Raw genomic sequence first — 25,684 nt, forward strand, 5'->3', positions numbered from 1 at the left:
AGGCAGGCCAGCAGAGCGGGAATGCGGCCGGTGCCAGGTCACAGGCACCACCCGGGAGATGCCCTGTGCCTAGCCTGTGCTGCTTCTTTCAAGAACCACAGACAACTGGCCTCTGGCGGAACCGCCTCGTCCTTCTTTTATTCTTACCACGCATTCCCATCATTTGGTCAAGAGGGCCCCAGCTGCCCTAGGAAATTAAAAATGAGGCAGCTCTCCGAGCGACCCCACTGGTGCTGGGAAAGGGAAGTCGGGTGGACGAAGCCACTGTCCCGGGACCCGGTGTCTCGATGGGCTGGGCCGCGGCAGACACAGGGGATCCTGCCTGCTGCTCAGCCTGCGTCTGCGCCCTGCACAGGCCGGCCGGAGCATCCAGATGCCTCGATGACCACAGCAGACACTCCTTTCTTGGAGCAAAGTCCCTCCCTAAGATTCTTCTATCGGACCCTTCCCACCTCTCTTACAGCCTGAAAGGCAACTCGAAATCGCTTAAGCCACCCCTGGCAAACACAACTAGAAACAAGTGTTTTTGAAACAGTCACACTCATAGTAAAACCACACATGTAACCTGGTTCAACCAGCAGCACCAGTGGCCTCCCAGGTCCCCTGGCACCTTACATGTGACGACACATGCTCTCATGGTCTCGCTTCTGATTTCTGCAACAACCGAATGAGCTACATGTGTGTTATTACTTCTGACTCTCAGTTGAAGGAGCCGAGGAATGGAAGTAAATTATTTAGCCAAGGAACTTAGGACAGTAAGTGTCAAAATGCCCATCTTCAGTCGCATCACAGCATCCCTCGCCTCTGGTGCTCAAATGTACGAGATTTCCAGTTTCACAGGAGAACCTCTGACTTGGATCCTATGGACACTGAATTGTATTTTTTTTTTAATATAATTTTATTGATTTCAGAGAGGAAGAGAGAGGGAGGATGAGATAGAAACATCAATGACGAGAGAGAATCACTGATCAGCTGCCTCCTGCATGCCCCCTACTGGGGATGGAGCCCACAACATGGGCATGCGCCCTGGCCGGGAATCGAACCGTGACCTCCTGGTTCATAGGTCGACGCTCAACCACTGAGCCACACCAGCCAGGCAGGAAAAATGTATTTTTAAGTTCTTAGGACAGTTTGATTGTTTCCAGGTCTGAGGTCTCCACAGGACACACAGGCAGGAACGTGCTGGTAGGGGTCTTCCGCCATTTGGGTCTCACAGTGAAAACAGAAAGGGTCCCGCCGACCCGAAAAGGCTCGGTGCCTGAGCACAGAACCAACTGTGCAGCCTGAACCAGAGGATGCCAGGACATTTGAGAGTTCCCCAAAAGCTGTTCACGGGGGAAATCCTGCTGTGTTTACAACTCAGTGAGTAAAGGAGAACCGAAAGTGGGAGATTTTCGTTAACCCGTTCTGTTCGCTCTGTGTCATCATGGAAACAGCAGCGCCTCAGGTCAGCCGCCTCCCGAAGGGCCGGGCCGGAGCGGCTGAGCGGCCCTGGATCGCTCTGTGCGGATAAAAACCCCAAAGGAAGTCACCTAACGCAGGCTCGACGTTCACACGAAAAGGAACCGACTTCGAGGACAGAAGGCTTCCTCAAGAGCACAACCAGAATCTAAAGTCGTGCTTCCAGACGGGGGCCCTGCAGGAACTGGCTGTTGCTTTTTTTTTCCTAGGTCAAACGTGTTCTGTGGGACACAATCTGAAATCCATCTCGTAAGACACAGAGCTGATTCTCACAAGTGGATCTTTTCAAGCCTCTGCCTGTGTGCAAGAGATTGTGTACACACACACACAAGCACACGCACACAGCTACACAGCTACACAGCTATACCGTCTCCCAGAACAGAGGTCCGAAAGGTTGGAGATCTCTGTCCCAGAAACTGGGCCCAAAGCATGAAGCTACCAAAGCAACGACTGAACTGAGCAATCCTCCACCACAGAGCCTCGTGAAATGGGCCCAGGGCCCAAAGAGACCAGAGAAATGGCCAATAAGCACATGAAGAATGACTCGACACCACCCCTCCTCGGGGACATGCCAATTGGAACAACGAGATGCCACTTCACAGCCACGAGGATGCTAGAGCAAACACACAACAACACAATCTTAAGGGCTGGTGACGATGTGGAGCACATGTGTCAAACACAAGGCCCGAGGGCCAAATCCAGCCCGCCAGGCCTTGCAATGTGGCCCGCACCGCGCTGTCATCACTGCACTCTGCTGTCAGTTTATGACATTGTCAGTTTATGACTGTTCAGTAAACCATTCGGCCCGCGATTTAGGCTGGATTTTAGATTTTGGCCCCTTCTCTGATTGAGTTCGACACCCCTAATGTGGAGGAATGGGAACGGCCACATAGGCTGGTGGGAGCGGAACTGGGGCGGCTGCTGCGGAACACACATTGGCTGTTCCTCAAAGAGGTCAACGGAGTCACCACGTGGCCCCGTGACTCCGCTCCCGGACGCATCCCCGAAGAATTACAAATAGGTGATCAAGCAAATGTGCAAGTTCATAGCTGCAAGTTCATACATGCAAGTTCATCGCTGTGCTACTCACAACAGCCGAAAGGCAGCAGCAACCCGCCTGTCCATCAACAGATGGACAGGTAAGAAAACATCGCATATGCACACGCTGCATAACCGGGAGCCTTCTTCATCCCCCGAAGGATGACACACACGCATGGCAACATGGGGGGACCTGGCAAACACTGTGCTAAGTGAAAGAAGCCATGCATACATATGAGCCTAAGCAATGGTCAAGGACAATAGGGGGTGGGGAGCATGAGTGGGGAGGAGTGGGAGATGGGAATGGGGGGATCAGAACAAATAGGTGATACCTTAACCAATAAAGAAAAAAATTTTTTTAAAAGATTAGAACTCAAAAAAAGAAAAAGAAAAAAGACAGAAGCCAGACACCAATGCCACATATTGCATGAACCAGGCGAATCCACATACACAGAAAGCACATCCGTGGTTGCCATGAGCTAGGGAAGGGCATGGGAGTGGTCACGTGAAGAGTAAGCATAGTGTTTCCTTTTCAGGTGATGGAAAAGTTTGGAATTAGACACTGGCGATGGTTGCATAATATTGTGAATGTACTTAATGCCACTTTTAAATGATAAATTAAAAAAAATAAATAAAACACTTTAAAGTGATAAATTAAAGAACAACCACATGGGCCTGGTCAGTGTGGCTCAGTGGTTGAGCGTTGACCTTTAAACCAGGAGGTCACTGTTCGGTTCTCAGCCAGGGCACATGCCCGGGTTGTGGGCTTGACCCCCTATAGGAGGCGTGCAGGAGGCAGCTGAGCCATTATTCTCTCTCATCACTGATGTCTCTATCTCTCCCTCCCCCTTCCTCTCTGAAATCAGTAATAAATAAATAATTCCTACATGGAACTTTTAAATAAACCACTAATAAATGCATCACACATCTCTTTTTTCAAAAAGACCATGTTGAAAGGTAAAAGTGAAATTCATTTTAAAACTGAAAGAGATTCTGACCAATAACCATCTGGTCATAGATCCCTGTGTTCTATGGGACGGTGGTGGCACTGGGCTGCATCTGTGCAGACCGTGACACCAGCATGCGCTTCAGGGGTCCTGAGTGCCCAGCCCGCACAGGTGGTGGGCGCTCACACCGTGTACGGAAGGACTGCAAGGACCGGAGCCCACCCATGTCTACCTCTGAGGGCAGGAGAGAGAAGCACTGCTTGAGTTGGGAAGAACATTTAAGATGACCTCGAGCAATGAAGAACCATCAGGCCTCGGCCCCACGTGGAAACCAGTTCTCTCATCTCCCTCTGCCTCTCCTTTCCCCCAATGTTTATATAAGACGTTCTTGTTTCCTTTGCTATTTTTGTTTGAACTCCTTACCTGTTCCGAGGTAGCCTGACAGTTACACAAGCACAAGCCTGCTCTCAGGGAAGAGCAGGGAAAAGTATGGACTCCCCCTGGGTCCAGGCAGACCTCCAGGATGAAACACCAACATCGGGAGCCAGAGTGGGCATGATGGGAGCTGCTAAGAAAGAGTGGGCCTGGCTGCGACTGCCTCCTCCCTCCCTCTAGAACTGGCCCAGGGAACCACCTGGACCGACCCAGAACCGAGCTGGCCCTTCAACAAGCCAATGGCAAGAGGGCAACCAAGGAGGGCGCACTGTCCACAACCAGGAGGAACTTCGAATCACACAACCAAACACAACACGCGGACATCTTTTGGATTCTGATTGAACAAATCAACTGTAAAAAGATATTTTGGGAGTACTCATGGCATGATACTAAAAACTTATGGTTAATTTTCCTGATGGACAACAGTATTATGAAGACATGAGAAAATGTTAAGTGTTATAGGTGTACACTGTCAGGGAGTTGCTCTGTAAAACCACACACACATAAGCACATATACACACACACATAAGCACACACACACACACACACAGATAAAACAAAATGTTGGTAATTGTTAAATGGAGATGTGCATTACTAAATCTAGATGGGAATTCACTACACTATTCTGTCCAGTTCTTGGGCCATTCAAACATACTATCTGTGTTTGCAAAGACTCGTAATAAAAAGTTACTGGCCCCAGACAAGGCCCCATTCAGGTCACATGAAATGGTCACATGGTTTCCTTAAGTCATTCCAACTTACTTCATACCCCATCTTGTTTCTGAAACGACTCACTTAAACAAACACATTCAAATACAATAACATTAGATTAAAAATTAGCAAAAAAAAAAAAAAAAAAAGTGAATGAGAAAAAAGGAACAAAAAATGTAAGATCTGAGAGGTATCTAAAACGATCAAATGAGGACAGGAGTGATATTAGTTTAAAACAACAATGCTGCAATACCTGTACACCTGTTAGAAGTGGCCCAATTGGGCTCTCCGCTCTTGGCACGTGATATAGAGCTAAAGACTGACGGGCTAAATGAGTCAGTGTGTCCTTAAGATTAAAGATGAGGCAGGAGGTAGAGGAGGACAAAGAAACTTGCTCAGAAGAACTGCAATATCCCTGGTAGTGGGAGAGAAACCTCCCTCAGGCCCTCTCAAAGAAGGCATCTATATATATAAAAAGCCAGCGACTGGAATGCCGGAATGACCAGAACAACCAGAACAACCGGTTGCTATGATACCCACTGTGGCCAGCCAACCTGCCCGATCAGGGGCAGGAAAGGCCAGCCAACCTCCCATGTCCCCTCCCCTCCAGCTGGCCCTGCCCCGGGTCAGCTCCCCCACCCCAATCCAGGGGATAAGCAGGTCAGCCAACCTCCCACATGCTCCCTGCCCCAGCCGGCCCACCCCAATCAGCCTCCACACCCCAATCAGGGGCGGGGCCGACCAGCCAACCTCCCAAGTCCCCTCCCCACTGCCGGCCTGGCCCAGATCAACCACCATCGAGGCAGGCAGGCTGAGCCCCGCCTGTGCACGAATTCGTGCACCAGGCCTCTAGTAATCTATTATACTTAGTTGCTTTTCTGAATTTTAACTATATAATTTCAGGTGTTTTTTAACTTTTACAGATACTGTCTTCCTGATTCACCCCTACCAGTTAGGATCCATTAAATGGAGAGTTTGAGAAGGATCAATAAGAAGTGTTTACGTATATGGGGGAGGAGTGTAAATGGTAGAATGCTCACTTGTTAGGACAGGTTGGCACACAAACAGAGTTTCACTACAAAGAGACCTCTAGGCTGCACAGCTGAAACTAATATAATGTTGAATGTAGTAATTGAAAAATAAAAAAAGAGAGAAATGATAAAAAAAAAAAATTAAAAAAACATTCTAAGAGAAGACTTTTTTAAAAGACAAAAACCAAAGTTCTCTTCAAATAGAAAATACTGGACACCAATGAATACGCCCCATTCCCCACATGACACCCTCAAGCCTCCCGTCCTCTGGCCCCGGAGAGCCAGGAGCAGCAGGCAGTCTGAGGGAAGAGGCACCACAAGCACAGCGAGAGGCTGCCGCCCGCGGTCGCCGGAACGCCAGTGCCAGCTGTCACCGCAAGGCGAGGGGGGCCACCGTCTGAGATGAGGACACAGACCGTCATACAGCCACTTGATGTTTTTATGGTCAATTTCGCTCGGTTGGTTCTTACAATTAACAAGCATAAGATTGTGAACACAAAGAACAATTTTACTTTCAGAGGTCCACATGCACCTGCTTTAGTAAGGATCAGGCACACACTCGCACATACGTGCACTCATGTGCACACACATGCACTCACACACGCACATTCACACAGAGAGATAGACATACATACTCATAGACATACACACACACACACCGGCGCACTCACCTTGTTCAGCCACTTCAGCCCTGGTATCGTGTTCGAGTTGATCTGTTCCTCCAGCCACGGGCGCATGCGCATCCTCTCCACCGGCATGGTGCCCGTCTGCAGAGAGACAATCCATATGAGGCGCTGGTGCTAATGACTATCTTGTCCATGCCAGCCTGACCCCCTTCTGCTGTCCCCTTCCTCGTAATCCCATAACCTGTGTCCGAGGCCCGGGGAGGGAGGCATATTCAGGGGCTCCACCCTCAAGCCACTGGTCCCTGCTCTTGTAGCTATGTGGTTCCAGAGGGGCTGTCTCCATAGGGCAGTGCTGCTGGCCAAGCAGGCTCTCAGCTGAGAGGCTCCCACAGAAACTCAGCCACCCAGAGAGCCCAGCGCCTGAGTGACCCCGCCTAAGGTTAGGTCTCGCCCCCTCCCAGCCAGGTTACCAGCACACACCAGCATTCAGAGCACCAGTACTGTACACCTGTGGGTATCATCCTCCCAGGACCAACAGGGACGGTGCAAAACCGTTGTTGTGGGAAAGACATTACAACCTATTCATTCCTTTGGGATGTTAGGGCTACAGAAATGCTCTGAACCCCAACACTGCCACTTTAAAGCTTAAGGGATCAGTTCACTGGGTCCAGGTCCCTCCTGACAGATCCCAGCTCCCCTCAGCGCTCGCAGTGCTTTGCTCTGGCTCCAGCCTTGCTTTCTTTGAATGCGGGTACTCATTCACCCCACAGAGATCCTCTTCACTGCCCCCTCCCCTTCCTGACACCATCCGTCCTCTCCTCCAGCTGGCCTTCCCTCTGAAAGCTTTCCCATGGCTCAACACCTTTCCTCTGCCCGCTCACACAGTGCTCTTCCCTCCCGGATGCCCTGGAGGCAGCTTTCCCATGCCCCCATGCCCATCAACATATAGCCAAAGTAGAATCACTAACATTGCATTGTTACCCACTCAGTCATCCTATTTACATAATAATTTCAATTTAGTGTGGATTCAAAAGCCAAGACAATGCCAGGTCAAGCCTCCATTCTATATTACTGGGGGGACAGTGTGACATAACCTTCTTTCCACCCTTAGCTGTCTTTTACCCCTTTTCTCTCCATTCAGACAAACTTGGGCTGAGATGATCAAAGCCTCATTAACTCCCTCTTCCAATTCCAAAGGAGTCCTCCCTCCTGGATGCCCTGCCCCCAGCTCTGCCCGAGTGCTAGCATCTTTGTGTGACCCGGTTGGGGCCTCACCCTTTGCCGATAGAGCCTAATCAATTCTAGAACGGAATTCTAGAGCTCGCCTCTCCCAGGTACATCTATCCCAGTTTGGATACACTTAAGGCTGCAGATGCCTCCTACTTTCCCAGACCACGCCCTCTCTCCTCTTTCCCGGTCCTTGCCAACCCTCAGCCTCCCTCCAAAACCCAGCTCCCACCCTCCTTTCTCCGCGGGCCTTGCCTGTCCACACCAGCCTGGAGGAATCTCTCTCCTGTGACTCCGGCACTGCTCACTGGTCTTACACACTCACTTGAAAATCAAACATGGCTTTAGGAAAGCTATTATAAGCTGTCTTTATTCTTATCCTACTCTACCTTAACTATGAACTTCCCACTGTGTGCACGCTTCCTTCCCAACCGAACGGTAAGCCCTCTGAGAGTAGGAACTCCACCTCTTACGGGTCCTTTTATGACCCTACAAAGCCCTCCACCCCGGAGACCTTCAATACAAGACCCAGGCTAGTTCTGAAGATCAGCCTAGCTGGGTGGCATTGCACCCATCTGGTCATTACCCTTTGAGACGAGGGAAAGGAACCTCAAGAACAGTCCAGAAGGACGCGCAACGGCCACAAGGAGCCCCAAATACAGCTGCTCTTCGTGGTTCTCAAGTCCTTCCTGTCAGTCACGTACCCACCTGTTCACAGAGCACTCACTGAGAACGATATTCCAGCAGCGGGAAAGGTAAGACATTCCTGCCTAACAGAGGACCGGGAAGAAGAGAACTGTCACACCACACAGAGCCCTGTGTGCAGAACGAGGAGGAGCTACAGGGGAGCACTGGGAGGAGATGTCCACGGAAGACCCTCCTGGGCGCCTGGCCACTGGGAGGGCTCTGCCCAACAGGGGGATGAGCGCCAACCCGGTCTCAAGATCTGGGGGTGCAGAGAGGGGGCAGTTGGGTCCAGAGCAGTACCGGGAGTAAAGGGAGGAGCACCCTGAGGAGTAGCTACAGTCATCACAAGCTCTTCAGAGGGGACAACGTGACAGGCAGAACTGCTTCGGACCATGCCGTCCTGGTGTATCCAAACTTAGCAATGCGGAAAATGACAGGGATGTGAAAACGGCCCTGCTTCTGCTCCGTCGTTATAATCATATGCTATGTCCTCCCCTCCTTCCCCCCCCCCCCCCACAAATGACCCATTTAGGGGGGAAGATGGTCATCTGAAATGTTTCAAAAAGCTTTCTGACTTTAAAACAAAAGCTTCCATGAGGAGGTCCAGTCAGCCTCGTTATTTGCGGATAGCCTATTTGCAAAGTTGTCTACTCACTAAAATGTATGTGTAACGCCCAGATCAAGATGGCATTCTGCCTCATTCCCGCTCACCCTGTAAACGAGTGTCCTTCTCGCTGCCTATTTCGTGCAGCGTTTCTCTGCTCTGCGTTGGCGGTTTTACTGTTTGAAACAGCCGGCAGGGATGACGTGTGGAGCAAGTGTGTGCCTCTCAGGCCCGAGTCAGTGTTGTTAGCTGCAAGTTCAATGTCAGTGAACCAACCGTGGTTAGATGAGGAGCCTCCACACAGAAGCACACCCAGAACACGGCTGCTGATGGGTGGGTGCAAACGCTGTGGTCAGAGCCTCAGGGGAACCGAAGGTCCTTGCAGAAGGAGGGGAATTTGGACGAGACACTCACGGAGAGGGCCACGTGAGCACACAGACAGTGGGAAGGGGGCCAGCGAGGGCAGAGGCTGGAGAGCCATTGAAAGGTAAGGAAGGGGAGAGAGCACCGTCGGAGAGCACCGCCCTATAAGCACGTTCCTCTTACTGACCGGATCTGGACTTCTGTCCTCCAAAGCTGTGAAGGGAAAACTGTGCCCCTGGGCCACCGTTTGCGGTAGTGTGAAGGCTGCCCGAGGACACAACGCAGAGGCAGGCTGACTGAGGGGCAGGGGCCCACCCTAGGCCGCAGGTGAAGGCGCCCCGAGGTCGTGAGAAGGAAGGGGAGACGCTCGAAGACCCAGGCAGGAGGTCCAGCGGCCAGAAGACAATCAGGAACAGGAAAGATGCCAGAGACAGGCTGACCCTGCAGGGCCGGGAGAGCCACTCCTAGGGTGCTGCCCATCTTCCCACGGCTGCCGAGGAACTGGAGACTCAGGTGGAAGGTATGGTCAGCTTGATTAACAGTGAAGGTGAGAGCCGATGACGAAATCCAGAGCAGTGCTTTACCCTCTCTCCTGTGCAGATGGATCTCCGTTGGCTAAGTCGAGGTAAGGTCTCTGACGAACAAGCCCCAGGTCCTCGGCCCACACTGAGGCTGTGGGTGAGCTCGTACGTTTACAAATCACCCGGCTCTTCTGTGACTTCCTGCGAAGTCTGGTCATTCTGGCAAACAGGCCCCATCCGTGCCAGTGCCAAACGCGGCTGCCTCATCTCTGTGTTGGCCCAAGCCTTAGTGCATACTAAGTCTTTCTTTTTCTTTTTTTTTTTAAATATACTTTATTGATTTTTTTACAGAGAGGAAAGGAGAGGGATAAAAAGCTAGAAACATCGATGAGAGAGAAACATCGATCAGCTCCCTCCTGCACACCCCCTACCGGGTACATGCCCTTGACCAGAATGGACCCTGGGACCCTTCAATCCACAGGCTGATGCTCTATCCACTGAGCCAAACCGGTTTCGGCCATACTAAGCCTTTCTACCCAGAATGCAGCTCAGCCAAACTTGGAAGCTTATCGCTCATCAAAATACGACAGAAATCACATGTGTAAAGTTTTTCCTACATCTTTAATCATGACTGTCATTAAGTACACGAAGGTTTTTAGGAAAAGCAAAGACACAAGTGTCTTACCAGAAAGGGAAACTGTTATGAAGGGCTCACTTATTTCAGGTTCATTTTTTTCTTATTCTCAGAGAATCATTTTATTGACTTGCTTACTATCAGCCATCTTCTGTATAACCACAGGACAAGCTGAACATCCCACAGAACAACATTGAACATATCAATGACTCTCAGAGTATAACCGCTGATATTTTCTCCAAGTCTTCATACCTACAGTGATTAATAAAGCAATTTCCAGGGATTGTCATCTCGAGCTGTGGTCCACATGAATGTGAATTATTAACACCAAGTAACCAAAGTGACTTATATATGACCATGTGGTGTTTTGTTTAACAGCCGGGACATCCCTGCTGATATACAATGAAAAGCCAACCGATTTAAACAAAGGCACTTCCTCTTTTTTACTCATTTTATAGCAGGCCCCACCTCCCACCCTGGACAGGTAACGGATGACTTGGTGTTGGCACTTGACACAAACGAGAAAGAGCGCAGTTCGACACAGATCCCTCATGACTCTCCGAATTTGAGCACGCGCTCTTCATTCTGTGAAAGAAAGCGAAGGTGGAGTTCTACAATGAGCCTGACATCATAAACCCATCAAGTAGTTTGCACCAGAAATATATCCTATTTCCGGAGACTAAGAGACTGGGGAGACAGTCCCGGGGGCAGCAGACCGAGTACTGAGCTTACCGAGGAAAGAGACTCGTGTGGCCTGTATTTCCTCGCTTCCATCAATGAGATTCCAACTGACTGACAGGTCAGTCTTCTTTCTACCAGGCAAGGTTCCCACGGGCACCAATACCCCAGCCACATGAATCTTGAACCAAGCTAAAGAAGGTATGGAACTGGTAGAAAAGGCCCAGAGAGTCAAAATACAGCAGGAAACAGAACATCGGTGTGTAGTCCTGACGTTGCTGTTACTACGGCCAGTCACTCCCTCGTTCTAGCCCACACTTTGATCGTCTAAAAAAAAAAAAAAGAGAGAGAGGTTTCAAAAAGATAACTTCCGGGGTAATCTAAGATTCTAGGAATCCTTGTGTAACATGCAGGCTCCTTATCTGATCTCTCGTTTGGTGAGCTTCTCATCTTGCGCACTGTGTTGGTTTTAAGAGAGAAATGCTGACATGCTGACATTTCAGGACTCTACAAATCCAAAATATGAAGTAGCTACCCTCCAGCCTGACAACAGGCGCTTTCTGAAATCAGCTCGCAGGACACCTCTGCGTGTTGGGGTCGTCTTCAAACCCATGGCCTCGTGCTACAAACCGTCTCAGGACACGGCAGGTATCTGGACGATGACTGGCCTCAGGGCTGCTCCATGAAGGCAGCTGGTCACTGTGACATACAGGATGTGAATTCACACATCCTGTGAGGCGCGTCCCCCATAAAGTTAACCATGCCTCGTTAGTGGCGTTCACAGTGATCCTGGGTTTTAATCTAAAGGAACAAGGGCTTGTATCTCGGTATAGAAATAGCAATGGCCCCTCCTTATTGGGCACTTACTCTAGGCCAGCACCGAAACCAGGATTTCCTATGAGTTTCTCCTTTACTCTTACAACCCTGCAAGGGAGGAACTTTATTACCCCATATTACAGACGAGAGGATAATTGGGGAAGTGATTAGAGGCAGTCTGTTCATAAGTAGGGACGCCCAGACTCCTTCGGGTGTGTCTGAAACGGACGCCCAGGGGCTCAGCAGCCCTCACCGCTGCTCTCTCCCCACTTCAGGAAGCAGTCAGGATGGGCTTGTAAAACGGTTCTTCTTCCTGAGCCTTTCCTGGCTCCTCCCTGTTTTGTGTATCGCTGACATATTCATCTTCCTAAAATGCCACCTAAATCATGTTCATGGTCTATTCAAGAGACGTCTCACCCTCCCTGCTAGATGTGAGATAATAAAATCCTTGGCTGACAGCGGGAGCCTTACAGCGACTACTCAACATGAACAATGGAAGGCCGGAGACAATGGGAAGATGTCTTTACAGGACTGAAGGAAAGTAACTGCTATTCAGAAATTTAAATGCAGCCAAAGTTTCCTTCCAGAATGAAGAGGAAATAAAGGCATCAGGGACAAGCTTAGAGAATGTTCTTCCAGTAGCCCCACAGCTCATCAGGGACAGGGGACAGATGACGCCTCCACGGTCACAGGAGACAGGTCAACACTGGGCAGGAGTGAAGGCAACAGTATGGGCTCCGGAAAGCTCAGCCCAGGGCTAACGCTGGGGCCTGTGTCGCAGACGCTGACCACAGCAGTGTGCGGCTCCATCTCTGGCAACTGTATCATTTTCTTTACATAAACCGTGAGGATTCCTGTCACCTAATAGCCCGCCTTCATAGCCGTGTGCTCACCCATCTTACCAATGTGATGGTCCTACGGCAATGTGACGCCCCAACAAAAGCTAGCTCAAACCTGTGTTCATCGTGACACCTCCTCTCACAGCTCCAACCACTGGGCCCTCTTCTCCTATGGCATGTATTGTCTGCAGTAGCCAGTCATCCACATATACCAACAAATATATACTACACACGTATTATCACACACACACACAAAAAAAAAAAAAAAAAATACTGTGCTAAATGCAATAGAGGATTCCAATATGTGCAGGACATGCTCACTACCCTCAAGGAATTCATAAGTTAATTGGGGATATGAGATGTAACCAGGTAGCGAGTAATACCATAATTATAACAATAAAAGACTGCACTAGAGGTCGGAAGGCAGCCTGGGGCTAATGGCCAGCTAAGTGAACTAGATCATAAGGAATACACCAATCAGTCTTAGATGGGCCCGTAAGGGAACGCTTAGGGAAAAGAGCTTATAGAATGGGGAGGAACTGCCCAGGCAGAGAGCAGGGAGCAAGCAACCCAGGGAGGCAAAGGCTGGTGTCCACGGCCAAAGCAGGACGGAGGGTGGCCTGCGTGATGCTCTGGGCAGAGCACGTGCTCGTGACACTAACACGGAGGAGCTTCGAAAGAGTGAGCGGGCGCCTGGAGGCACACCTGGATGTTTCACATAAACCATCGCTCGCCCTCCCAGCAGCCCGAATCAGTTAAATATTACCATCCCCGTTTTTAGGGACGAGGGGAAGTATAGCTTGAAATGGTGACAAAGGAAAAATGTGTCCTAGCCCCCAGATGAAGAAGCAAGGTTTGAACCCAGGTCCTTCCAGGAGGTCTCAGATGCCCAGCTAGAGGCGGAGCTTGTTTGCAGAGGCTACTAAACCTTCCGGGCAGCCACGGGTCACTGTCATAAAGCAAGCAGCTCTTGGTCCAGGGGCAAAGGGAGGCAAGGAGAGACGCTGGAAGTGACTGCGTGGGCCCAGGTTGGTGGCTGTGGGAACGCACAAGAAACACCGCACAAGTGGCAGTCCACCTGCAGGAATGGAACAGCAACTCCCAGCAGTAATTTTCCCAAGATTCACGGTAACCCCTCCCATAACACAAGGTCCTCTTTCTGACATTCTCCACTCCTCACTGACCTGTGTGTGCCTTTTTAGCAAAAGTAAGAATGTCAGCACAAAATTACATGGACTGAGAGGAAACTGGAGTTGAAAACTGAAAATTCCTCCTCCTCCTCTTCATCATCATCATCATCATCATCACATCCGTTCAAGTGTTTCCTAGGAATCAGACCTGAGGCCAAGTGCTCTCCCTGCGCTATTTCACTCCATCTTCACACCAGCTACATGAGTACAGCTCCTGTCTCCCTCTTACAGATGAGGACATGACGCTATTTACCAAGCTGTGGAGCTATTAAGAGGTAAAGCAAGGATTCAAACATAGGTCCACCTGACCCCGGAGACATATGCCAAAAGCCTCTAGACCAATGTTCACCAAACCTCAGGTTGCAATGCATCGGGGATGGGGAGGGTAAAGGGGAGGTTATGAAATCAATTTCCTGGGTCGGTCAACAGTTTCATGTTAGTGTGTGAGAATAGAGTGGAACTACGAGAATCCACCAAATAAGAGTGAGCATTGTGCCCTGGCTGGTTCAGCTCAGTGGTTAGAGTGTCAGCCAGCAGACTGAAAGGTTGCGGGTTTGATTCTGGTCAAGGGCATGTACCGGTGCTGGTTAGGGCAAATGCGGGAGGCAACCGGCCAATGTGTCTCCCTCCCATTGATGTTTTTCCTCTCTCTGTCTCTTCCCCTTCTTTCCTTCTATTCTCTCTAAAAAAAATAAAAAATAAAAAATAAAATGGAAATAATATCCACAGGTGAGAATAAACATAACAAAAAAAGAGTGAGCACTGTTTCATTAAACATTTGTTTCAATTTTATATTTATTATAGTGGCACTGTGGTTAAAAAAAAGAAGTATAAAAAGCACTGCACTGGGCTGAGCTGCTCCCCAGATGTGTGAACAGATGTGTGTAAGCATGTGGGTGGCGGGTAGAAAGTGGAAAGCAGAAGGAGCAAACCCTTAGAACCAGACTGGCTCCTGGCAGACACGTGGAATGTAGGAGCCGTTTAATAGCATGTTCGGAGCTGAGAGAGCATGGCTGTGCATTAGGGGAGGGCTTCGGGACGCACCCGTTCGCCTCTGCGCGCTCCTTCTCTGCCTACGTTATTCAAATCACTGCATCCTCCCGTGGGAGCCCGGGGATGAAGTCATGAAATGAGAACGACACTGAACATGTGGACGGCGTGGCAGACGCAGAGTCAAGCACGCCCCTCAGTGTACATGCTCTCCGCACGAATGCAAAACCAATTTTAAAAGTTTTATTAAACTTCCGGAGAGTTAGTAGGCAATGGAAACCCAGTGTGTGATAGCCACGGTATCACTGATGTGATCCTCATGTCATGCATTTATTGTTTTATTTTAATGAACTTCTAGAAAAATGCACGTCCATCGATTCATTCAAGAACTGCAGGCTCTAGCCCAGTTTTCCTCAAGGTTTTAAGCAATTCGAGCATGCCTTCTCCTGCCCTGTGGACTTTTTAGAAACCCAGCCTTGACTGATGAGGCAGGATTGCTGCAAACGGTCACCCTAAACGTATCACAGTCATGGCTACACCTTTCTATTCACCTGCCCCAGCATCCCAAACCGTTCGTGCAATGTTATCACCTGGGGGGGGGGGGGTGTTAAAAAAAATCCCTGCCCCATCCCAGACCTACTGAGAAAGCCCTTCCCGGCGTGGGAACCAGGGATGCTTCGTCAGCTGGGGCCTTCTGACCTCCCTGGGCTGTCACCGGGAGGCAGTGCCCACTCGCCCAGTAGCCTTCCAGATTCCACAGTCAGCAACCATCTCCCACGGAGCCATGGAAACGGGCGGCCAATGGTGAGCCAATTTTGTGAGCAATGGGTACAGATGCACATGAAATTGAAGTTCTACAATGCCTTTCCATACCGCAGCACAGGTTTCCCACACCGAGAGTCATCCAAAGGAGAGTTCTGCATAGTCGCTGTTCTCACCACAATTTTGTTACGAGGTGAAGGTGACCAGACGTCCCGCTTTGTTGAAAATCGGGACTGTCCCGCCAAAAGCGGGACGTCTGGTCACCTTATACTAGGTGCGCTTTCTGCACCGTTTGAGGAGATATTACCAGAGTGACTTGACCAAAACGACCCTGTCTCTGACCACAAACGATGCTGGTGCCCGAAGACGGCGAGTTAGTCCCCGAGAGTGATGGCGGCCTCGCAACCCGGGACCGGCAGAGAACCTGACATGTGGCCCGCACGTGTGTGCCCGGAACATACACAGTACCCCGGCTCTCAGCACTACGGGCTATTCCTGGAAACAGTGCTCCCTCCGTCCAGGGAGCCAGCCCTGGAGAATCACGGACCGTGTGACATCTGTGAGGGCGAGTGCCTCCCAAGAGAGGCCCATCTCACGTCATCCTGCACAGCGAGCTCTGCCTCCTTCCCTCCTCTCTTCCCCTTCCCCTCCCCATCCCTGGGATGTCCACTCCCCGACTCTCCCCGCTCACATGCGACAGTTCATACCCCATCGCAACACGAAGGCCCTGGAGCTTCATGGCAGGCCCTCCGCTCCTCCCTCATCAGCTGTTCGGGCCCCGCAGGAGCGAGCTACCCCCCTCTCACGCCCTCGCCCATCGGTCCCGCCTCTGGTCTTGCCTCCAACTTCGGGGAGGAGAGGGGAGGCCGGTGGACCCTTCTTTGTACGTCTGACGCCCTTCCCTCTTCCGGCGGACTTACGGGGCCTCTGTGACCCCTGCCCGCCCTCCCTCACCCCCAGCAGGCGGTGACGGTGCCTCTGCCCGCGGCGGGGCACGTGGAAGGTTTAAGAGGAGAAGCACAGCTGGGCTGCGCCTCAGATCTGCAGAATGGGACCTGTCTCGGGGGTACCCGGAGAGGTGCTGGGGGCACAAGGAGATTCGTGAGGTTCGGGAAGGAGGTTCCGCCTGGAAAAAGCCAAGCATCCTTCCGCATCCAGTTCAGACGCCGTCTCTTCCACAGCCCGCCGCGGCCAACGCAAGCCTTCCCTTGAATTCGGAAGCACGCTGCCTCTCGCACGTACCTTATGCTGAACCCCTTCTATTTCTTTCTTTTTTAAATATATTTTATTGATTTTTTACAGAGAGGAAGGGAGAGGGATAGAGAGTTAGAAACATCTTTGAGAGAAACATCGACCAGCTGCCTCCTGCACACCTCCTCCTGGGGATGTGCCCGCAACCAAGATACATGCCCTTGACCGGAATCGAACCTGGGACCCTACAGTCCACAGGCCGGTTTCGCTGAACCCCTTCCATTTCTATGTGCCTCCCTCCTGAGATGACAGGTCCTTTCCAGCTGGAAACCGACGTTAACATTGCTACCTATGTGAACTATCAGCCTTGTACTTTGCACACACACACACACACACACACCAGCGCCAGCCCAAAAAGCTAGCCACGAGCCGAAACCAGTTTGGCTCAGTGGTAGAGCGTCGGTCTGCAGACTGAAAGGTCCCAGGTTTGATTCCGGTCAAGGGCATGTGCATTGGTTGCGGGCACATCCCCGGTAGGGGGTGTGCAGGAGACAGCTGATCGATGTTTCTCTCTCATCGACGTTCCTAGCTCTCTATCTCTCTCCGTTCCTCCTCTCTGTAAAATATCAATAAAATATATATATATTTTTAAAAGCTAACCACGAGCCACATGTGGCCACTGAACACCTGGAACGAGGCTCGTGTGCATGAGGACCCATTTGTCCCCCAAGACAGACACCGTTTCAAGGCTGGATCTAGTCTCTCCAAACCACCGGGAGTGGCCAGGTGTCGGTAAAAACAAATTATCTGCCAAGAACACCCCTGTGGGGTTCTGCAGAGGCAGGTACCCACCTGACGTTGACACTGTTCTCTTTTGAGAAAAGCCGGACTCGCCCTCTGGAAGCACACACTCCCGAACCCTGTCCACGCAGAGGGGCTGGGGAAGCCATTCTCTAACGGTGACGAGCAAGGCCGGGCCCGAGCCTTAGTTTCTAAATACCATGCTCCTCGGAAGGAAAGGGGCTTCTTGGGAAAATGGCCGACTGCAGGGCAAGGGCAGGGAAAGCAGAAGATGGGCCTGAACCATGTCGGGGAGGGGGGAGCCAGAAAGCAAGGAGGTGCTCAAAGCATGCTGGGAAAACCTGAGGAGGCTATAGCAGCCAAGGCAAAGGGCTCCCACTGGCCAGATCGGAGACGATCTGAGCATCCAAATAATGACAAAAAGATGTGACAGCCCGTGGACTAAAACGGGGGCCTATGAAAAAGTAAACGGGGGAAGAGAAAGCTTTTCCATAAAGCAGAATGCCAACGCGTAAGTGTGGGACGCTGGTTGAACTAGATCGCCATTTGGCAGCTATCAAAGAGTAATTATTCAGCCAGGAAGCATCAATGGCCGCCAAGATCAGTGGGTGAAAGGTTGATGGGAAATGGGCCACCTTCGGCGTCTCAAAGTACCTCCCACAAAATACTCCTTATTACAAAGGGGAAAAGAGCAGCTTCACAATGGAGACGCCTGGCAGATACCTCTTAAATCAAATGACCGAAAGAACATCACCAATAAGAGAACAAGGCAAAGTCACGTACCCCTGAGAGGATGCAGTAAGAACAGAGGTTCCGCCGAAACCCGTTTGGCTCAGTGGATAAGAGCGTCGGCCTGCGGACTGAAAGGTCCCGGGTTCGATTCCTGTCAAGGGCATGTACCTTGGTTTCCGTCACATCCCCAGTAGGGGGTGTGCAAGAGGCAGCTGATCGATGATTCTTTCTCTATCCCTCTCTCTTCCTCTCTGTAAAAAAATCAATAAAATATATATTTAAAAAAAAAAAAAACAAACAAACACAGAGCTTTGCTCTGTGATATTCTCGCAGAAAATAAATAGCCCCAATCTAATCACGAGTAAGCCACCAACAGGTTAAGTTAGAGCAAAGGAAAGAAGTGAGCAGGATGTTCTCAAGATGCACCCGTGTTGTCACAAACAAGCAAAACTCACAGACACGGGCCACAGTGTGGTGGTTCCCTGAGGGGAGGGGACGTCAAGGGTAAAGGGGGTCAAAGATATGGTGACGGAAGAAGATTCCACTCTGGGTGGTGAGCACACAAGGCTCACAGAATTATGCACTTGAAGCTTCCATAATTCTACTCACCCATGTCACCCAGAAAAATTTAACTTTCTAAAAATATATATTTTATTAATTTTTTTACAGAGAGGAAGGAAGAGAGATAAAGAGCCAGAAACATCGATTCAGCCGCCTCCTGCACACCCTCCACTGGGGATGCGCCCACAACCAAGGTACATGCCCTTGACGGGAGTCGAACCTGGGACACCTCAGTCTGAAGGCTGATGCTCTATCCACTCAACCAAACCGGTGCAGGCAGATAAATTTAACTTTTAAAGAAGTACTAAAAGGATGAAGATGGCAAATTTTACGGATGTGTATTTTACCACAATAAAAAAAAAGAAGTTAGGAGCGCCACCCCTGGGCGGCCACGGACCACGCTGATCGGATACTGAGCCGTCAGAGGCCCCGCCACCATGTCCCCGCAGGGCAGGCCAGGCCAGGCCAGCGCCCAGCTGTCCCCGGAGCTCCCAGGCTGGCACTCCCAGCGCAGTTTCATTTTCTTCCAGGACAACATTCCCGCTGCCAGTGCCTTTCAAGAGCTTGGCTCAGAGACGGGCCCCGTGAGTCAGGGTTTTGCTTTTTGTTTCTCATGTACAGCTTTCCCTCAACGTGTAGAATCCGGGCACCCTGCAGCTCCCTCGCTCTGACTCTGCTGGAGGTCTCCGCCGCCTTGGCCTCCCTCCGAGGACACAGGACACGGTGCCCATATTTACATTCTCCCAGAGCCGCCAGGACACCGTCAGAATAGAAAATGAAACAATCCCTCCTTCAACTCAGCCACACCCTGAGCTACTCGGAGGCCCTCCCCACCCCAACCCCAATCTGTTCTGGGCCTGCAGCCGGAGCAGGGAGTAAACAGCACAAATACGGCCGGCCCGACGCCCACTGCGTCCTTCCTCCGCGTCCTTCCTCCCGGACCTCCAGCCTGCGGTCCGGCCACAGTGTCTGCACCTATTACTGTCCTCAGGCTCAGGAATGTCCCCGTTCCCTGGCTAATTACATCCTCCAGGTCTGAGCCTCCAAACCACCTCCTCACAAGCCTCCTTCCTCCCCCCAGGCCTGGCCGGGCCAGGCCTCACTAGACGCTCATCTCCCTGAGGCCCAAGACCAATCTGCCTGTTCACCCCGGTTCCCAGGGCCTGGAGATGCTTGCCTAAGAGACCGGGAGCTGACTGTGCATGCCGGCACCATGATAGTCAAAGGGAGAGCCCCGAGGGACCCCGCAGCCTGAGAAAAGCAGTTACAATGAGGAACATGACCATCTGCCCATAGAACAGGAAAGGTGTGTGGCCACGCCGGGGGGAGTCTAAGACAGCAGTGGGGTACACATTTTAAAAATCACTTCTCATAAGCAATGCTTCCTACTGTTTTGGGTTTTCGGGACATCATCTGGAACTTGTTTACCTGAAAGCTCTGTCTATGAGAACTCACTCCAAGAGTACTGATGCTCACCAACACGGAGCTGCCGTTCCCAAGAAGCCAACAGCCCTGACCCGTTTGGCTCCGTGGATAGAGCGTCGGTCTGTGGACTGAAGGGTCCCGGGATGGGTTCAGGTCAGGGGCACGTACCTTGGTTGCGGGCACCTCCCCAGTGGGGGGCGTGCAGGAGGCAACTGATGGATGTTTCTCTCTCATCGACGTTTCTAACTCTCTATCCCTCTCCCTTCCTCTCTGTGAAAAATCAAATATATATATATATATATATATATATATATATATATATATATATATATATAGAAGCCAACAGGTACATGTGGCTTCACACCTCCGGGTGTGAACGGGGCCTGGTTAACAGTTACACTTGCCTCTGAGCGGATGTCAAGAGGGACGGTCCCTGCGGAGACCAGCCGTGAGGCTCCCCTGTTCCAGGAGTCAGTTGCTCCGGGAACAGGTTTGGTATCTCTTACTGAGGAGGCTTGGGGCAGATGTGTTTAGAACTCAGAACGTTCTGGATCTCAGGGAGATGATTCGGTGCACACACCGTTTGAAACGTAAGGCTCCCGGCAATCACCACCACTCTCCCAGCGCAGTAATGCTTCTGCTGTGAAACGCGGACAGTCACACCGACTGGATTAGCAAACTCTATGAATAGCTTTACTCTGCCCAGTGACTCACAACAGAAATTCTCAGTTTTCAGAGCTATTTGGGTTGCAAATGAGGGATTTGGGATCCGTAATTGATTTCAAGTTATTTCTGTCCTGAGAAAGTATCACTGTTCCCGTGTTATTCAAGAAAATCAGCCTCTTCTTCCTTACATGGTGCTCACATTATAAATGAATCTGGCACTCACTCTGTTTAAATTAGCGAATCGATTAACAGCACCTTTATAGTCCTGAAATGGAACGGTTTGAATGCACACTGCATTTGCATATTAGAGAGTGGGGAAATACTTCGGCTTAATATTTTCACAAAATTTGAAATCCTAAGTTGCCATTTAAAAATTACTACTGACCTAAATTAGGTCTGCCTAGCGAAGAGTGTGTGTGTGTGTGTGTGTACACATTACCGTGTTTCCCCGAAAATAAGACATCCCCTGAAAATAAGACCTAGCGCAACTTTGGGAGAAGAAAATTAATATAAGACACTGTCTAATTTTCGGGGAAACGGTATATATAGTACATGTTTTACTTTACCAATCTAATACATATTTATTTATAAAATAAGAAAAGCTTTCAATAAGACTCAAAACTTCTTTTAAATACCTTCCCTAAGGTTCCTTTACAATGACACTATTCCTTCTCTTATGACATTTTAAATTTTAGTTAAAAAATTAAATTTAGCACCAGCCAGGTAGCTCAGCTGGTTGGAGCATCATCCCACTCACCAAAAAGGTTGGGGGTTCGATTCCCAGCCAGGGCACATACCCAGGTTGGGCCATACACAGGAGACAGCCCGCAGATATTTCTATCTGTCTCTCTTCCTCCTTCTCTCTCTAAAATCAACAGACACATCCTCGGGTGAGGATTTTTAAGAAAATTAAATTTATTACAGAGCACTTTTATGCGTGTCCGTTACACGGAGCTGGTGTATCGCTGTTCCCGCAGAATGAGTGAGGACCATGCCATCCTCTGAGGTGGGTCCCTGAGCCACTCTCCCGGTTCCTAGAAGCCCGACGGCTCTCTGGGAGCCGTGACGTGAAACAAAAACACTACCTGTGGAGGCCCAGCGGCAGAGGCCCTCAAGGAACCTTCTGGAAAGTGTGCCTCCTCCCTGTCTTATCACTTACTATAGCTCTGCACGAGAGGGCAAGGGAGGGTCCGCACACGGACCTGCTTAGGTGCCTGGGCACTGGGTCACACCCGGCCGTGTGAAGGAAGAAAACACACGAGGCTCAGGATGGTCCAGATGAGGGAGTCCCAGACTCCACCTTCCCCCTGCCTTCCCTCCGCCTTCCTTCCACCAGGGCCCCGCACTTAGACCTGCGTTTACATCCACATGCGCTGAACAGAGCTGTTTGTAAACAGATGCATAAACATGTCAAAACTGCCTCCAAAAACCCACCCACGGCCCCCCCTTCCCCGGGAGCTGAGGGCGGAGTGGGGTGAGATGCCAATGGCTGCTCAGCAGCGGTAGTGAGCTGTTGTTTTGTTGTTGTTGTTTGTTTTTAATATATCTTTATTGATTTTAGAGAGGAAGAGAAGGAGAGAGAGATAGAAACATCAATGATGAGAGAAACACCTGCTACTGGGTATCAAGCCCCCAACCCAGGCAAATGCCGTTGACCGGAATCGAACCTGGGACCTTTCAGTCCGCAGGCTGACGCTCTATCCACTGAGCCAAGCCAGCGAGGGCTAAGCTGTGTTTCAGACACAGGATCTCTCTAATCCCCACCATCGCCCGGCCGGTAGGTACGCCTCGTCCTGACTTCGGAGCAGGAAGCTGCGGCTGGGCCTGCGCCCGGGAGGCGCTCCGTTATCTGAGAGCAGATGTCCCAGAACAGCTCCCCTCCGGGACAGCGTGTGCCCTCCGGTCCTCGCTCGGGAACCTGCGAGAAGGCTGGCGCGGTTCCACGCTCCGCGGGCCGGCGTCCGGTTCCGAGAGGCGCTTCCCGGAGCCGGGAACCCGTGTCCCTGGAACACGGGGCCAAAGTCCGGCCCGCGGACGGACTGCGGGCTGCACTTCCCAGCACACCTCCCTCCCGTGGTCTTTGCTCGGGGGGAGGGGGAGCTCGCCATTGGAGCTAGGAGGTGAGGGAGCTGCCTGGGGCTTTTCCTAAAAGAGGAAGTCTTTTGTTTGACCCTGGGAGACCTCAGGGCTGCACTGGTGAAAACACATTTTTAAAAAAAATTTTTTTTTTTTTTTAGTGATTTCAACAGTGAAGATAAGCATGGGTTTAAAAGCTGAAATGCCTAAGCAAAGCTTTGCTAAGTCTCCACACCTCCGTTTGAACCCCTGACCCTGGGAGGCCCTGACCAGGCCCGGGTCCCAGCAATACCTCGGGGACTGGGGCAGGCAGAGTCTTAAAGGTAAATGATGTCACGCTGTCGCCTCCGCTGCTCGCAGCCGGCATGACGGGACAAGGCCCAGGGGCTGGATCAGACGTGCTTCTCAAAGAGCACTTTCCGAGTTGCCTGAGGAATGCAGAGGCCAGAGGCGTGCCTCCGGGAAACTGGCTGCCCCTATCTGATGAATCGAGAAGGAGGGTTAAGGAGGTCACGCCCAGCGCCAGGGACTCCCAGGAGGAGGAAAGAGTCTGGGTCCATTTCCTCAGGCCGAGCCGGCATGGGGGTAACAGCAGAAAAGGCGACAGCCAGCGCCAGCTCTTAGCGGTGTGACCTCGGGCAGGCGACGGGCCCTCGCTGTTCCCATGGGGCTTGGCGAGGTGAGATGAGGGTCAAATAGCTGGGGGGGGGGGGGGTGCCTTCTATCCTTCAGGTGCTATGGGTTAGAGCCGTGGTCGGCAAGCTGTGGCTCGCCAGCCACAGGCCGCTCTTTGGCCCCTTGAGTGTGGCTCTTCCACAAAATACCACGGCCTGAGTCTATTTTGAAGAAGTGGCACTAAAAGAAGTTTAGGTTTAAAAAATATGGCTCTCCAAAGAAATTTCGATTGTTATGCGGTTGATATTTGGCTCTGCTGACGAATGAATCTGCTGACCACTGGGTCAGAGGATAAGCAACACCACCTTTCCAGACAGCAGCTGGGGGGCGGGTGCCGGAGACGTCAGAGGGCATCCTTTGACCCAGCCGTACCCCTTGTAGGAATGTTTCCCAAGCAATCATGTGTGATGCATGTTTTCTTTAAAAAAATAATAATAATAATAATAAGGTATTCAATGATCATTCAACACGTTGTAATGTTACAAATGTAGTATCCTGTCTTATAAAAAAAAAAAAAAAAGATGAGAAAGCCTTAGGAAGTTGCACCGATACATTACTCTCCCGATACACTTCCATTATGAAAATCTAACAGCATTTTTTTTTAACCCCATCGCCTTTTTTAAAGGAGTATTTTCTAGAAGAATTCAGGGAAGGTCGTGAGGACCTGAAAGGGTGGACTGTTAAACACATTTCATACATGTGCAGTCATGCTGGGACCCCAGGACCAGGATGCATCAGATTTTGCAACTCAGTAGAGCCAGAACCACGCACAGATTTCCAAGCATATGGGCCCCGGCTCCCTCCCACTGCACGCTCCAGCCTTCCCACGTGGAACGCGGACAGGGAGCCTCGGCTTTCCCTGGATCAGCGTGTCCCCCGAGCACCGCCCTCCCTGGCCAGTCCAGAGTGCAGCCGCCCGGAAAGGCCCAGCTCCCTGCCGAGTTAGGGGAGGGTTCACTTCCGCCCGCCCTTCTGCCCACGTAGCCAGGGCATCCTTGGACCACCCAGCCACGCCAGCAGTCTGAACTGAAGCCGGAGAAGACCCCTTCGTCTTCAAAGACCCTAGGGCAGGGAGGGGAACGTTAAACAGGACGGTCGGTGCGTGTGAGCCAAGGGCAGGACCTGATCACCTGTGTCGTGATGTCATCCAAGTCGCTTTGTCCCTCCCACCTCCTTTCCACACCCCCGGGCCTGCCAAGGGTGCGAGTGTCCGCCAGGAACACCGAGAAGGCGAGGGGGCGGGGAGAGACGAGGGGGCGATGCTTCCAGGGCTTGAGTTTAAAAAGTCAACGGGCAGCCGAAGCCGGTTTGGCTCAGTGGATAGAGCGTCGGCCTGCGGACTGACAGGTCCCAGGTTGGATTCCGGTCAAGGGCATGTACCTTGGTTGCGGGCACATCCCCGGTGGGGGGTGTGCAAGAGGCAGCTGATCGATGATCCCCTCTCATTGATGTTTCTAACTCTCTATCCCTCTCTCTTCCTCTCTGTAAAAAAAAAATCAATAAAATGTATTTTTTTTAAAAGTCAACTGGCAGAGAGTGTGAGGAGGGCCAGCACTCGGGCGCCTTCCAGGAAAACCTATCACATGAAATGGCCAGACCGTGTGCTGCCGTCTGTTTTCAAACCCAGGGCGGGCACCTTATGCCTCCCCCACGACGGCCGCCTGGAGGACGTGCTCGGAGGAAGGCTGACCGGGAAGGGGACTGCCTGGCTCTCCCCGGCGAGAACGAGGGGGCCATGGCCACGGCTGTGCCCGGAGCCTCCTTCCTGCTGCTGCCGCCGCCGATCCTTCGGGGATTTCCTCCGAGCCGTCCCCTCTGCCAGGAACCTCTCACCAAAAGGACCACGGAAGATTCCCGTGGCCGTTATTACTCAGCATCCAATTCAGCCCTCTATATGCAAATCAGGCTGGAATCCAACACACACACTCGACAGGGACGCACAGAAGGCCCACGGGAGAGAGCGAGCGCGGCCGCCCACCGGCACAGGAGCACATGGA

The 25,684-nt window shown here is 51.3% G+C and overlaps 1 protein-coding gene across 2 annotated transcripts in view; it reads right to left on the bottom strand.

The window, feature by feature from the left end:
- Positions 1 to 25,684, bottom strand: part of IRF2 (interferon regulatory factor 2) — a 68,689-nt gene that overhangs the window by 27,724 nt on the left and 15,281 nt on the right. For both annotated transcript variants that reach the window (XM_084877764.1, XM_084877765.1), the window contains exon 2: positions 6,295 to 6,390. In XM_084877764.1, coding sequence (XP_084733890.1) covers positions 6,295 to 6,381 — 87 coding nt within the window. In that variant the 5' untranslated portion in view covers positions 6,382 to 6,390. The remainder of the gene's footprint in view (positions 1 to 6,294; positions 6,391 to 25,684) is intronic.

This window comes from Pipistrellus hanaki, assembly GCF_964339955.1.
Source record: "Pipistrellus hanaki genome assembly, chromosome: 3".
NCBI lineage: Eukaryota > Metazoa > Chordata > Mammalia > Chiroptera > Vespertilionidae > Pipistrellus > Pipistrellus hanaki.